Raw genomic sequence first — 15,801 nt, 5'->3', positions numbered from 1 at the left:
GGGAAGACTCAGGAGGGCCCAGCATCCTTCCACCTTCCACGACAGAGCAGGGCTGACTAGTCCCCAGTGAGCATCCATTACTTGTTTCACATCAGGCCTGGTCTGGCATCGTGAAGATTTGCTCAGGCGAACCCTCTGGCTCCCGGGGTGGGTGAGAACATGTGGAAATTGGAGGGCAGGTCTGCGTAGGGGGCTCCCGGTCACGCTGAGGGCAGATAGGGAGGAGCTATTGCCAGCCCTCTGAAGAATGCCCTGCCGTGGGCTCTGGTGAGAGAAGTCTCCAGTAGTTGTTCCAGCTTTGCCACTGAAACCATGAGTTCTGAACTCAGACAGTTTCTGAGCTTTAATTTCCCATCTAGTGATAGGAATAAGAATAATATACCTGTATTGCCTTGCTCACAGGTTTGCTGTCCAGCTCAAACAGGGTGAGAGCACCTTGTACAGCCAGAATTACGTTATCAGCTGAGAAAAAACACTTGAGCCAAACTGCCTTACTGAAGTCCCAGCCCCCCTCTGCATTCCTGTGTGACTGCCCTGTTGCCTTGGCTTCTACACCCACAACTTGGGGGCCACAGCAGGGCTGTTGTCGCAGGGCTGCTGGTGATTAAGATGAGGTGGATGTAAAGCACTCAGAACAGCGCCCAGCACATGGTTGATGCTGGAGCACCAAACTGAGCCGGCGTTCCTACGCTGTAAAGTACTGCACGGGGTGGGGATGACGACACTCTTTAGACACAGAAGCAAAGTGAGCACTGTGTGTGTACCTGGAGAGGAGGAGACGGGAAGCAGAGTTCTGCCCTGAACTCCAAGTCCAGGCTCTAAAATGAACCATAAAAATGCCATCTAACTGACGAAGGTCTGGGGCCCGTGACCAGCCTGGAAAAGCATCATCTCCACCCTGCCAATATTTATGTCTTTGGCTTGCTTCTAGCCAAAGTCCACACCAGGCATGATCCTGCTGCCTGCAGGGCTTTACCACTGGTGTCCCTGTACAGAGGGGCTCTGGCTGGACGAGCATGCCCAGAGGGGCAGCTATGGATGCTGCCTATCATCACGAAATGCATGGCCAGCTTGGAAAGGGCAGACTCTAGATGTGGGCATCTGACCTTTGTAAGGTCAAGAGTCTGATTCTGGGTCAGAAAGTAAGATTACAGGACTTTGAGGTAGAATTGGATTCTTTCTTCTCCTTACCCACCCCCAGTGTATCATCTCATCTTATTATCAGCCTGAACTATTCCAGTGATTTAAAGCATTCTAGGGACTTCCCTGGTGGTCCAGTGGCTAAGACTCTGCGCTCCCAATGCAGGGGGCCCGGGTTCTATCCCTGGTCAGGGAACTAGATCCCATATGCCACAACTAAGAGTTTGCATGCCACAACTAAAGATTCCCGCGTGCAGCAATGAAGATCCAGCAGAGTCAAACAAATCAATAAATGTTTTTAAAAAGGCATTCTAGGCATTGTCACATGACCTCTTCTGACCTTTACAACCACCCATATGGTAGGTGTTGGTGTCAATGTCCTCAGATGAGAAAACCGAGGCTCAGAGGACTGGCCTGACTTTTCAGAGGCCCTCGGGATTCCAAATGGTGTAGCTCATCTCCCAGACCAGAGCCCTTTTCGCTATGGAAACACGGACTCATGGCCTGCTCAAAGCAGCCGAGCAAATCCACACCCTCAGGACACTTCTCAGGCAAGATACACTGAGCACCCGACGAACAGAAGGGAGAGTGGCAGGTCCCAGAGCTTGGGTGGGCTGGGGGATGGCTATCAAGTGGGTTTTGAGTCTCATTTACTAGTTTTCCCAAAATGAAAGCATTCCAGCAAAACAAATATTGAGATGGGTCAGGTCTTACAGGTCTGAGAGAACTGGCTTGTTTCCACTCATTTTATCCCGGGGGAGGCTAGGTGGTTTCAAAGCTTGAGTCATGAGCCCCTGTTCACTCTCCCTCAGGTGGAGTACATTAGGGCTGCCGCGTCTTAGGCTGAGAAGTTCTGGGTACGTTCAGAAGCGGGTGGGGGGTGGGGAGTGTCACAGTGCTGGTGTTCAGGAATCAGTCGGCGGGTACAGCAGTGCTGAAGTTGTGTGGTGACAGCCAGATCACTATGTAGTCCTGCATAGTCAAAGATTGGGTGAAGCACAGAAATAGAACACAATCCTATTTTTATATGACTTTTTGCAACCTCCCACTTCCTTAAATATCCTGACCTCATTCCGGCAGCCACAGCACTACATCTGCTGGCAAGTTGGCTTCTTTTAGGGCTGTGCTGCCATCTCCTGGAAAGGCCTGGACATTGCAAGAACCTTCTCCTTAGGGATGAAGGAAGGGGCCTTCTTCAGGCAGCAAAAGCTTGGAGGTGGCACTTCCGGAGGCTGAGGTGTGGCTGTACCAGTCTCAGCTCGCCCAGGCCTGGTACATCCATGTTCTGATGCTACTACTGCTTACCCGATTTTTCAGGGAAGATTTCTAAAACCAGCTCTGAGAAACAGGTTTTTTGTTTGTTGCAGTCCAATAATTATGTCATTTCTAATGATCTTCATTAGCTGCTGTCAGACTTGAGGCAGAACTGATAAAACATTTTGGTAACTTCAGCCTTGAACTGATCCACACTTTCCTCTGGCCTGCTTGCCTCTGGAGTTTGCTGTGTGGGAATGAATACTGCCTGGAGTTGAAGAGGGATTTAAGATGCACACTGAGTATATACTGGTCCCAAGGGCAGTGACCCCACCAACGGAGGCCAGTCCTGAGCTCAAGGGCCACATTTTCTCTCTGCTATGCTCCAGCCTTGGCTTTACTGTTAGAAAACAAAGTTAGCTGTCGTCCCTGTTGTCACTCCCAAGCTCTCTTCTGTATTTGGTTTATCTCTCCTTAGCATTTATCACCACCTGACATACGACTGTATGTACTTCACTTGTTCATGTTCAATTTTGTTTCCTTTCACTATATGGAAACTCCACAGAGGCTGCTATTTTTGCCTTTGTTCAGTGGGACCCTCAGTGTTTAGAACGAGGCCTGGCACTTAGGAGGTTAGGTATCTGCGGAATAAGCGAGTCCTGGCTTTATCACCTTATACGGTTATGGCTCCACACTTCTCAACCGCAGAGTCTGATGCATTTAATGCTTCTGCCTCAGCTTTCCGGGAGGACTTTCTGCAGATAGCTGAGGGCCCAGGCTGCTGACCAGGGAAGGGGAGGCCGACGCGGGCAGGTCCTGACCCTGCGCCTAGCCTGGTCCGTCTCATCTAATCACAAGCGGACCCGCTTCGAGAGACTTCAAAGGTAGGAACTGGGAGGAACCGAACTGGGGTAACACAAACCTGGGAGGCCCCCAAAAGCCTGAGTGAAGCACAGAATATAATAATAAATGTCACTTATGTGTCTGTGTACAACCACTTAATAATTACTATCGCAGCCGTAACGTATGGAATACTTACTCTGTCCCAGTGCTTTACTGCAAACTGCATTACACACTGTACGGCTGTTTTCCACGAGCTCTCTACTTGGCCTGAGGTATGGAGTCTCAGTGTGGACTGACCGGGAGCCGGGCGGCAGCCCGGCGGAAGACGACACACAGACCCCCTTTCCCGCCCGCTGCCCGAGCTGCGTCCCCACAGCAGGTGCCGGAGAACCACGCCTACGCCCGCACCCCGTTGGGTCTCAACTCCAACAGCCCGCGGCTTCCGTCGCCGGGCTTCCTCCAGCTGCCACGACTTCCGGGACGCGGCATGCCGGGGCTTGTAGTCCGCAGTTCCCAGCTGCGCCGGGAGGGCGGCCGCTTCAGGAGCCGGACTACAACTCCCAGAGTGCCGTCGCGCCGCCGAGCCCCGAGCGTCGGCGGGGGCTGCGCGCGCAGCGATGTCGCTGGCCGCGTTCCCGCACCAGTGCTGGCGGCTCTGCAGCTAGAGAGGCCAGGGAGCGGCCCTCCCCGGGCCGAGGGTCCCAGTCCTTGTCGTGGGGCCGGGTGTCCAAGGACGCCTTGCTCTGCAAATCCGAGGGCGCGAGGCTGTCCCGCGCCGGAACCGCAGGAGAGCCCAGCCGCTCCCCGGTTTCCTTCTCGGGGTGCGGCCTCGGGGAGGCTTGTGGGCCAGGCTGTGAGTACTCTCCCTCCTCCCCAGGCCGCACCGGGTACCCCGCAGCCCGCAGAGGGCGGCGGCCTGGCGCCGGCCTATGAGGAGTGACCCAGCGACTTCCGCAGTCCCCCTGAGGGGGCTCGGGGGGCTCCTGCGGAGCAGCGAGCCTGTGCGCGCCGCTCCGGCGCCGTCGGCGGCCGCGCTTCTGCTGGAGGAGGCGGCCGACCTGCTGGTGGTGCACCTGGACTTCCGCGCGGCGCTGCGTACCTGCGAACGCGCCTGGCAGGGCCTGGCGGAGGAGCCGGCGGGCGCGTAAGTGCTGGGCTCGGTTCGCCTCCGGGGGCGGTGGGAGGGGCGCCAGACCCCAGCGCTTCTGCCATCCGGTCGCTCACGCCAGCCTTATGCCTTCTTTTCTCGCGGTGACTCTCCGGAGGCAGCGGCTCACCTTGTGCGGGTTCTCCGAGGAGAGAACGAGGCGCTGCCCAGTGAGGAGGAAGCGGTTGAGTAGTGTAACGGGCTTAGGGGGACCCACAGCCAGTTCTTTCTCCCTGTTCCAGGGTAGAATGCCTGACGGGAAGATAGAATTGAGTTGTTAAATCACTTAAGTAAGCAGGTGGCGAAGTCCTCTCCTAGGCGCACCCCTCCCCCGAGCGCTCTCACCTTGGCTGATAAATGGGTGTGTTCTGGTCCTGTTGAAGGATCGTATCAAAGAATCGAAATTTTGGTGCTGCCTTGCTCTTTCTGATGCTGCTAGCCTCTCCTGTAGCTGAGGGCATCATTTCTCTGTGGGTTGTAGAGTTGGATTAGGCCGCAGTAGGGAGGGGGTAGAGTCCCCAGAGAAGGATGGATGAACTGGGGAGCCCTGGCTGTGTGTTGAGGGGTCGGTGAAGGCTTGTTGCAGTAAATGCTGAAGGCTGTGATTCTGGGTGCTGCCCTCAGGCGGAGACCTTGCTCCTGCGCCTTTCTTCACTAAGCAAACTCTTAGCTCCAGCTCTCTTTCCACCCACGCATTTGTGCTGCCCTTTGACTTTTTCCCCTCGGGAGTAAATGAACCCTTCCTGTTTGCTAACCCTGAATTTACCTGGATACAGGGATGTGTGTTGGGCAGCAGCCTCTAGGTTTGCCTCTAGGTTTACAGGAACTTTTAGCTCCTGGGAAGAGGGCAGTTTTCTCTTGTGTCGGGGCCCATGAGAGTGACGGTAATTGTGAGGCCCACTGGAATGTCAGTGGCGAGGAGAGAGGTGATGGCTGCTGAGCTGGGAGCTGGCGAAGAACAGTCTCAGGGTGGAGGTGGGAATGGCAATGCAGGGGAACCACTTCTGGACTTGAATTGGCTTTTCTGCGGACAGCTGCTTGGAGGTGAAATGCTCTCTGTGTGTTGTGGGGATCCAGGCGCTGGCAGAGATGGATCGGTGGCAGGAAGTGCTGTCCTGGGTTCTTCGGTGTTACCAGGTTCCTGAGAAGCTGCCCCCCAAAGTCTTGGAGCTGTGGTAGGTCCTTAGGTCCTTACTGCTTCCCCACAGGTCAGTGCAGGAGCAAGAGGCTTTTCCTGTCCTCTGCCGATGCAGCCCTGATATCTCCTCTTTTCCCTTCCATACCATTTCCCTTCAGATCTGATTCTTTCCCTGTCCCGCCGCCCCCGACTTCAAAACATAACGATAAAAGATGTGGAAGGAGGAATTTAGGAAGGGGGAAGGGAAAAGAGGAAGGAATAGGAGACGAGCAGTGGGGTGACAGAAGTGGGGTGTGTCAGAGCTGAGAGAGCTTGCTTCTCCTAAGAACTCCTGGTTCTTAGCGTGTCAGCATCCTGTAGGGAAGGGCTGGAGGGCGGGGGGCCGGGCTGGGTAGGAGGAGTGTGGTGATTATGAGAAATTAACAAACTGCGAAGAACTGACTGCTCTTTTTTCGGGGTTGGATTATTTGGGGCTGCAGTGTTCTTTTATACAGCAAGATGCGAGAGCCTGGAGCTGTGCTGGATACGGTCAGTGCTTGGCTCCAAGATGCTGACAACCAGGGCCTTCCAGAGTACAGAGCCTTAGCAGAACTTCACCTGCAGCGGGTGCTGCTTCCTCTGGGCTGCTTGTCAGAGGCTGAAGAGCTGGTGGCGGGCTCTGCAGTCTTCAGTGAGAAGCAGCGGCTGGACGCACTTCAGGCCATTAGCACGGCGAGGCAACAGCAGAAACACGGACAGTCCGGCTCCGAGGAGACCCAGAAGCTAAACCAGGAAGGTGAGACGTTGTCCTTCTTTTTGGCCTCTCTACAGGGAAGTAATGGGCTTTCTCCTGAACCTTGGAGCAGTTCTTTGTATGAGTAACTTCCAGATCACAGAATAAGAAACCTGTTGAGGTGCTTAGATAGCCCAGCCCAGACCCTCGGAAGTTGGCAGTGAAAGGTGGGTGGCGCAGTCCTCAGACAGAACCTTGGCTTTTGTCTCCTGACAGCCACCTTCTCCTTGGGGTCCTGTCGTTAGGTCTGCCTCCACGGTGCTGGCCTGGGTGGGATGTTACTACTTTAAATGCTGGCCCAAATGCAGACCCCACTGAGGTGTAGTTGGGGATAGCCAAAGGAGAATGAACGGCTGACATGGTAACTTGTTAGCTCGACTTACGGCATTCAGTTTGGGCCCCTGCCCTGCCTCCTGTGTGCCTTCCCTTAGCAGACCTCTCGCTCAGGGTCTTCTTCAGGGATTGACGTCTGCCCCGTTTCAGGGCCAGCCAGCTTCTGCCAGTAGAGTGCAGCTTTATAAACGGTGGAAACCGCTTCAAGACCCAACACCGTGCACCTGGCTAGCAGCTGCAAGGGCGCCTGCACGGGCAGGGATGCGGGGGGTGGACTTAAAGGCCCTCTACTCCGGACTCTTCCCCGGTCCCTGAAGCCTCTTCATCACCTTTTCCTCGAGCGATCGTCTAGTCTGTACATGAATACTTTCAAGGACAGAAAAGTCCCTGTCTCCTGACGCAGCTGGGGACAGTTCTTTAAGGAAGTTCTTCCTGAGGCTGAGTTTAACGTTTCCTTCTGGTAGTTTCTAACCCACTGATTCTTGCTTTTTCTGTTGGTAACACGTAGAATAGGCCTAGTCCGTTTTACATGAAAGGCCCGTTAGGAGACTGAAGTCCTGTTTCCAAAGTGTTTTTCTTTCTGTGCTTTCTTTGTGAGCATGGACCTGCTGAGTTAGGATCACTTCTTTGCAAACAGGTTGTTGACTTCAGGGACTACACGTGACCCCCCAGACCCCCTGCCTGTCCACTGCCTGGGAAGGAGGAGTTCAGGGCTGGGAGGTAGTGTTCATGTTTGTACTCACGGTCCAAGACTGGAATTCTTCACTGTACCTATTAGGTGCCCTTTATTTTCTGCATTCATTGATCATCAGGAACTATTGCCCTGTGTAACTCTGTGCATACGTCTTAGGCCAAAATGCTGTAAAGTAGTCAGGCTATTAAAGAAGCACCACATGTGCCAGGTTTCCCCGGCTGAGTAGACGTTTCTGTCAAAGTCCTCTCGTAAGGAGGTGGTATTCTGGTGATTTAGTCTGTCCTTAAAGCACCTTTGGAGCTTTTGGAACTTCCTTTAGAACCACTTTATGAACTGCATGAGAAAGCCAGTCTTGTTACCCTTTTGCTCGACTTTTATAATCAAGCTCAAAGCTCAGAGTCAGGGAAGCTGGTTCTTACCCTGAAGTTATGCTCCGTCTCCCCGGCCAGGCTCCTCCTCCCACAGGTTCCTGTCACTACTGACGTTGCTTCGCCAGCTTTGGGACTCTGCAGTGAGGCACTTCTTTTCCCTGCCCTTCAGAAAGAGCCTCCTGGCTGCCTTGCTTCTCTGCCTCTTGGTGGTGAGGTTTGATCCCGGTGAGTGAAGACGCCTCCCGCCCTCCTGGGGACAGGGCGGTTGACAGGGGCTGGCCCTTGGGAGCCCTCCTGGGGGTGGAGGTTTTCCCTGGTCTCTTCTGCAAGGAGGAGTTGGTGGACCCAAGCAGGAGCCAGCCCTGGAGAAAGTCCACTCTGCCCTGTTGACCCTGGACATCCAGGGGTGAACTCTGAGGAGAGCCTCAGAGTTAAAAAAGAAAAGCTTCATCATAATGTGTAAAAACTTTATGTTAATTTAAAACATATTAAATTGTAGAAATACAATTACAATAGAAAAATATATATAATATTTTAGAGAATATGGAAAATAGAGAAAAGTATAAAGGAGAAAACAGAAATCACCCATAAGCCTGCTACTGTAATGGTTATACTTAGTCTTTCTCTGGATATAGATGCAATTTTCTGTGTCATTAAGTATTCTTTGTTTTTCCTTCTAGTTTTATTGAGTTATAATTGACATAGAGCACTGTATAAGTTTAAGGTGTATAGCATAATGATTTGACTCACATACATCATGAAATGATTGCCACAGTATGTCTAGTGAACCTTTATCATTTCATATAGATAAATAATTTAAAAATAGAAAAAAATTTTTTTCCTTGGGATGAGAACTCTTAGGACTTACTCTCTTACCTTCTGTATCTAACACACAGCAGTGTTAATTATAGTTGTCATGTTGTACATTACATTCCTAATACTTATTTATCTTATAACTGGAAGTACCTCCTTCCAATTGCCCATTCCTCTACAAGTATTCTTTAAAACATGGCTTTTGGGACTTCCTTGTTGGTCCAGTGGTTAGGACTCTGCGCTTTCACTGCTGAGGGCCCAGTTTGGATCCCTGGTCAGGGAACTAAGATACCGAAGTGCAGCCAAAAAAAAAAAAAAAAAAAATGTGTTTAAAGCTTTACCTGGCTAAATAATATTTCAAATTATAGGAACTTCCATAATTGATTTTACAATACCCTATCGTGGAACACTTTGATGATTTCTTACTCCGTTTTCTGCTGTGCTCTTTGCTGAGGGTTAATTCCTCAGACCCAGAAGCACTGGGTCAATGGTTAGGTGCTCACTCGTGGACTTTTCTGTGTCTTGCTCTGTGTGAGTTATGACCTAATCTCTACTCATGAATTTAGTTTTAGGATTATGTAACTTTCAAAACTGAAAGGAAAACTGGAAACCCTTGTTTCAGTCCCTTCATTTTCTTTCGTTTTTGGTTGAGAAACCTAAGAACCAGAGAGAAAAGAGAAAAGATGACTCCAGAGTCACACAAACGTGTGTCTGTTGCTCTTGACTTAGCCTTAGATCTTGCCCGTGTCCCCCACTTCCCTTTTTCTCGTTCAGGAGCCGTTTCTGCACAGCTCAGGTTGTCCCTTTGACCCCTTGGCTGAACACTGAGCAGGAGTTCCCTCTGAACAGCTCTGTTAGGCCTCAGGGAAGCTGAGGAGAGTTTGTGTTCATTCCTGTCCACCATCTGACCTTTTACTTTGTTCCAGAGGCTTCGAAACTTTTTTGTGTTTCTTATGAGTCCTTCAGCCTCATAAGCCCTGGTCTCCTGAGTGGGTACAGCAAGGGGCCGTTTGAGCTTCTTCCATCAGGGAGCCCCGGCTGTGGTCCCACCCTCAGGACAGTCTTGACTCAGTGCAGAGCTGGCGAGAACCCAGGGCTGGGCTGCAGTTAGAACTCGGCAGAGAGGATGTAAAGAGGGTGGACTATAATGGCTTTCTTAAAAGTAACATTTTTTTTTTTTTTTTTTTGGCCACGCCTTGTGGCATGTGGGATCTTAGCTCCCCGACCAGGGATTGAACCTGCGCCCCCTGCATTGGAAGCGTGGAGTCTTAACCACCGGACTGCTAGGGAAGTTCCAGTAACATATTGCTTTTTAAGAAAGAAAAAAAAATCAATTAAAAATCAGTAATTCAAATAAGGAAAAATAAACCAAAACAAACAGCCAACTCAGCTCTCATTCAAAAGAGGTGGATTTTACTTTTATTTTCAATATAATTAACTTATGATAAAAATAGGTAATACTGTCACTTGGCTCCAAATTTAAAAGATACAAAAAGGAATGTAGTGAAAAGTCTCTTCCTAAATTCCTCTCCCCAGAGGGGGCCACCGTTACCAGTTTTTTGTGTATTAAAAAGTTAGGTTAAAACATAATAAATCTGGATCTTTTTCTGAGCAAGCTGAAGGTCACTGTAATCCAAGTGAAGAAAATACATCCCAGAGTCTATATCCTGGAGAAAGGGACATTCTTTCCTGTTGGGAGGGGACAAGGGGCACCAGCATGGGTCGCTCCCCAGGTGGGAGAGTTTGGGCGGGAAGGGGCCCACTGACTCACCTCTCCCTGCAGCTTCTCCCGCTTCCCTGCCCTTCCTCTACAAGCTGGCTCAGATCTTCCATCGGATCCGCAAGGCCGTGGCTTCTCCTCTCCGCCGGCCTCCCATCCACAACTGAGTGGTCTTCCTGCTTACCTTGACCGCCTGGTCCCCAAGGCTGCCGGACAACAGAGCCAGTCGTCCACGGCAGCCTGTTTCTTGCAGCTGGATGGGCCCTGCCAGTGCGGCCAGCCTAATTCTAGGAGGAGCTGACCTGGCCCAGGCACTGTATCTTGCTGCCTGAATGCCCTCCCCTTTGCGCCCCACTTTGGCTGGCTTGGCAGGTGGTGTGGAAACAAGATGCACAGCCCTGCAGAGGCCCCTTGCACGGGAGGGGTTTGGGAAAGGAGAGTGCTTTGTCCTTGAAACATTTCATCTTCCTGCAAAGGCAGGGGTTTGATTTTTCAGGCCAGGGTGTTCATGAAGCTGGAAGTTCAGAACAAGGTCCTGGTGGAGGGACTTGGCCTTTCACTTGCTTGGAACACTTAACCTCTGAAGGTCGCCCCCAGTGCAGGCCCTCCCCGGGCAGGGTGAGGGCTCCACAGTCTGGTCTGGTTTACCACTACCCCTCCCCGAGGTGTGCAGTGGGCCCATCTCTGCTCAGACCAGGCATGGCTTCCTGAGCCCCTGGTGCTGGGTGAGGGGATCTGGTCTGGTGCCTCCTGGGCTTCAGCTCAGATTTCCAGGTTGTCAGTGGCCAGGCGGGGCTCTGTTACACCGGTGTCTCTGCCCTCTCTCCCTCCTGTCAACTCCTCCCCCTGCCATGCGGTAGTTGCGCTTCGCCCGATGGTTGTCTCACCAGGTTCTGCCTGCATCCCTGCCTCCTTGGTACACGCCTTTACTGGTTCCCCCCTTCCTATGCCCTGTTATTCTAGTTATATTCTATTGCTTGTATAACACACAAGTGTTTCTGCTTCTGTGACCATGAAAAGTAGGCCAGCCTCAAAGGCTGATGAGCTGAAAATGGAGCGGGGTAGTCAGGTGAGCTGGAAGCATGTGTGGAGGGGGTTGGGTGGAGGGAGGCTCTGCAGGCAGCGAACGATTTTATTCCTGTGCGGGGAGGAGACACTGGGGCCCTAGCGCTTGAACAGCTGAAATGTTTCAGTGCTTCCTGTCGGTGGCCACAAGAATCCTACCTGTTTCCGTGTGAGGACATGCCGTTGGGTGGTGGAAGGCCTGGGAGGTTAGTCCTAGGGTTGGTCCGCCGAAGCTAAGAGTTAAGAGCCCTGCGGAGAGGAAGGGAGGCGACCGAGCTTTGCTCTCTATCCTTCAGGATGATTTTTAAAATCTGGTCCTGTTCACACCCTGGATAAAACTCTTCAACGGCTTCCCCCGGCCCAAGGGTAAAGCACAGGTTCTTGCTGTGTAGGCCCTTGGGCACTGGTTTTGGCGGACACCCCTACTTCGCGTGGGGCCTCTGATCCAGCCCAGACCCCATGGTCTTAGTTTTCTGAGCACTGCACCCCTCGCACCGCTGTGCCTTCTGCACCTGCTGAGCCCTCTGGAGGCCCAGCTCCCCTTTTGCCTGATGAGCCCTTTCAAACTTCCAGACTTACCCAAGGGTTGCCTCTGTGCATCCTTTCCTGGTGTCCCCTGCTCCAGGTCCCCGTTTCGTGTGCTTTCTGTGTGGTGACCCCACGGCCTTGTGATTGTGGGGTTCTGTGGCCTCTCTGAAGCTGGGGAGTGTGTCTCTTCGCAGTGCTGAGTCGAGGGTAGATCCCTGCCCTCCCACTCGCTGGATGTGTGACTGTTGAAAAGTGATTTAACCGCATGTGTAAGTTGGTTCTTCCCTCACAGGGACTTGGGTGAGTAAGTGAGCCTCTGGTGCGGTATTAGCACATCTCCTGCTCCGGGTAAGAGCTCCCATGAGAGGTAGCTGTGTTCCCATTGCCTGCCCGAAGGCCGGGGGTTAGAAGGTGTTCAGAGGCATTTAAAAGAATAAGCGGATGTAACTGACATGACGGGAGGCCTCTGCCACAGGTGTGTGTGTGGGTTTGTGTTGTGGAAGCCCCGACTTTCCAGCCTCTTCTCTCGCCCCGGAAGCCCCCATGTGGCCCTGCTCTAGGCCTTGAGGGTCTCTGCTTCCTGTCTGTCTTGAGCTCCGCAGCCTTGTTTGGCATCCAGCCCTCCTAGTCAGACAGGCACTCGGCCCTGCTGCTCGGGCGGCTAGGGCCGTTTCTGAGGGTGCAGCTGCTGCTCTGGCTGGTCCTCAGCTCTGGGCTTGACGAGGTCCGAAGCGAAAGGAGAGCCGCCTTGTCACACCAGCGCCTGTGGTGACCAGTGAGGTCGCCATGAGCTGCAGATGGCCTTTGAGCCCGTGAAGTGTGGCTGGTCCATATGGAGATGTTCTGTAAACGTAAAATACACGCTGCTTTCAAACACATAGAACTACAAAGGTGGAAACTCGATAATTTTTATATTGATTGCATGTTAAAATGACAATCTTTTGGGTATATTGGGCTAAATAAAATCTATTACTGAAATGAATTTCACCTGTTTCTTTTCACTTTTGGAGGGGGCTCCCAGAATGTTTACTCTTGCACGGAGATTAAATGTTTCTGTGGGCCGGCACTCGCCAGCACCCAGCACACGTCCGGCCCAGAGAAGCGGCCCATATAGTGGGGTCTCCAGACAGGAAATCTGGAAAGACCACCTCTTGTAGCCCCTTTGTGAGTTAAGGAAATGGGGACCCCAGAGTGAAGTGAGCCCCCAGGTGACAGCCTGCATGAGACCAGGGTCTCCTATCCACCCAGCCTCCCCTCGCTGCACACGGTGCCCCCACGTGCCTGGAGATCAGCCGCCGAAGCTTGCTCTCAGCATGCAGCTGTGTCTGGAAGGTACCGCGGCCCGAGCGAGTGGGCTGGTCCTGCAGGTTCTGAGAGGATACGACGTGGGTTCTGTGGCCGAGGGGCCACTGGGGAGGCGGGTTGAGGTGAGGGCTTGGGCTGCGGTGGGTGGTCACCGGTGCGGGTGGGGAGCAGCGGAGGGGAGGACGCAGGGTTCTGCTTCTAGAAGGGGGTTCCGAGGGGCCGAGGGCGTATTTCGTGGCTTTGTGCAGGTGACGCCGTGGGTGTGTTTGCACATGTGTGTGTCTAGACTGTTTAAAAACTATTTGCGGTTTACGTGTATAGTACAGAATTCAGACGTCACAAAAGGGTGTTTGTGAAAGAGCGTCTTTCCTTCCCCGGCCGCCTGCCCCAGCCTACCACCGCTGCCATCCGTATCCTCCCACAGCTAACCTCTGACATGAAGCTTCTCTTCCTCTCTGCAGAGGATGGCATCCTACACACACGTGCCACAGTGTTTTTAAAACTTAATTAATCTTGGATGTTTGTTCCGTATCAGCTGATGTAGAGCTGCCTTATTCGAACGAGCGCTCTGTATTCCGTTGTATGATAGGCTCACAGTATAAAGCCCGTACCCTTTCCCCTGAATGCAGTGAAGCCTCTCCACCCTCTTCTAAGCCCGAGTCTGAGATTAGCAGGTGGGGGTCACACCTCTGCTGTCTGCCTGCTAACTGCCTCAGCCACAGGGGAGCTGAGAGCCGGCCTCTCACACTCCGGACACTCCACTTCTAAACCGGGGCTCTTGGGTCCACTATTCCCCGGCTCCTCCTTTTCAAGCACCTCTTTGAAACTTTTCACATCCCCTTGTCACTTTTTCTACCATCCGATGGGGACTGACAGGCATCAGGTAATATTTGGAGACTTGGTTGAAAAATGAAAGGATTTTTGCGGAAGTACGTCAGCATAGAGAAGAGTCACTTTAACAGTAGCACCAGCATTATTGATGTGGAGAGGTTGCTTAGGCAGAAAACCAAAGTGTACGGTCCTTAGAAGGTAACCAGCAGCCTTACCCGCAGAGCTGCATTAAGTTCCGGAGAAAAGCACTGATGCTTTTATGTTAAGAGGCTTGTTTTCCAGATGCAACAGAGCGTAGTCCCTTCCTTGGCTCCTTGCTGCCTCTGAGGGCTCTGACTCTGCCCTTTCTGTTTCTTGGGCTGGTTTCCCCCTGCCCTTGGCCTGTGTGCTTGGAGGGAGCACACCCTCAGGGCTCTGCCGGCAGCTCTGCTCTGTCTGCTCTCCACCCCCATCTCTGACCTCACAGGCTATTTGTTTTTTATTTCTTCTTCTAGAGTTCCTTTGTATATAAATTTTTTCAAATTTGGTTATCCCATTTTCTCCTGTTTTTAAATAAAAATATACACACTTTTATTCCTTTTTTATTTTTCAAAGAAGTGGCATGATTTTGAGGAATATAAAGGAATATAGGTTATTATAATGTGTACTTTTGCTGGCTTGGGTTCTAGCTCTGCTGCTGAATTGCTCTGTAACTTTGCAAAAAGCACTTAATCTTTAGGTCTCAATTTTCTTACCTTAAAGATGGGGATAAAATTTTTCTGCCTTATTTTCTTTACGATACTCTTGTATCATATGAGCAAAAGTCCATTAAAAGAACTTTGAAAAGTATTAAGTGATACATACATACACGGGATGGAGTATTTAAAACACTACGAAATATTTGCTATTATAAAATAGGATGGTTAAGTCTTTTTTTTTGCGGTACGCGGGCCTCTTAACTGTTGTGGCCTCTCCTGTTGCGGAGCACAGGCTCCAGACGCGCAGGCTCAGTGGCCATGGCTCATGGGCCCAGCCGCTCTGCGGCATGTGGGATCTTCCCAGACCGGGGCACGAACCCATGTCCCCTGCATCAACAGGCAGACTCTCAACTACTGCGCCACCAGGGAAGCCCGGTTAAGTCTTTCTGATAAAATAGGTCTAAAATATTTGAAATAGGTGCATGAAATAGGTTACACAGACACTGACTTTCCATATGGGCACATTTAGTTGGATTAAGGAAGACTAATGGCCCACTAGGGAGCTGTGTCTAGTTACACAGGCAAATGCAAATCAACGCTTTCTCTCCTCTTTTTAAAATAATCAGGACTAGGCCAGGAGATGATACGCCCTCTGCCTCACCTTTACTTCAGGCCTGTGGGAGGAGGAGGGTGGGGCTGGAGAGTGGGGAGGTGATGGGCTCTGTGAGAGAATATTTGCTAAAGACAAAGGCTGGGTGTTGTGGTCTGAGGGGGTGACTGTCTCAGAGGTGGGGAGAGTTCACGACAGGGAAGCAGGTGCAGGTGGGCACTCGAATTTTAGAGATGGATCTGTGAGCCGGTACGGCTGGGGTCAAAACTCTGACACCAAATTGACCAGAGTGAAAAAGAGCCGGGGTCCAAGCCTGGCTCTGCTGCCACATGGGGTGACCAGACTTTACTTTCAGATCTGTGAACAGGCCACATTACTCATTATGTTTGTAAGACATGAAATGTGTTCATTCAAACAACCTTACTAAAAACCCCGTAGAAACATCATCTCCATCTTCTCTTCGATACATATGCATATTGTTTGTCATAAACATATATCTAGTACTTTCAGTTCTGCGTTTTTCATTTAATATGATCATCTATTCAGTTTTCAGCATTGCT

General features: G+C 51.6%; 2 protein-coding genes across 2 annotated transcripts in view; both read left to right on the top strand.

Annotated features, from left to right (window-relative positions):
* The first annotated feature begins 3,918 nt into the window (after positions 1-3,918).
* PEX26 (peroxisomal biogenesis factor 26) lies at positions 3,919-13,251 on the top strand. The gene is made up of 5 exons (XM_029204675.1): positions 3,919-4,381; positions 5,419-5,559; positions 6,002-6,297; positions 7,771-7,917; positions 10,289-13,251. The coding sequence occupies exons 1-5, from the start codon at positions 4,167-4,169 to the stop codon at positions 10,390-10,392; spliced, it is 903 nt and encodes a 300-aa protein (XP_029060508.1). The 5' UTR covers positions 3,919-4,166; the 3' UTR covers positions 10,393-13,251.
* Positions 6,076-15,801, top strand: part of TUBA8 (tubulin alpha 8) — a 31,937-nt gene continuing 22,211 nt past the window's right edge. Inside the window, exon 1 of the mRNA XM_029204674.1 lies at positions 6,076-6,297. The gene's annotated coding sequence lies outside the window, so the exon portion shown is untranslated. The remainder of the gene's footprint in view (positions 6,298-15,801) is intronic.

This window comes from Monodon monoceros, unplaced genomic scaffold (genome assembly GCF_005190385.1).
Source record: "Monodon monoceros isolate NGI ecotype Baffin Bay Population unplaced genomic scaffold, NGI_Narwhal_1 Super_Scaffold_6, whole genome shotgun sequence".
NCBI lineage: Eukaryota > Metazoa > Chordata > Mammalia > Artiodactyla > Monodontidae > Monodon > Monodon monoceros.
This window is presented reverse-complemented; position numbering and strand designations above follow the sequence as displayed.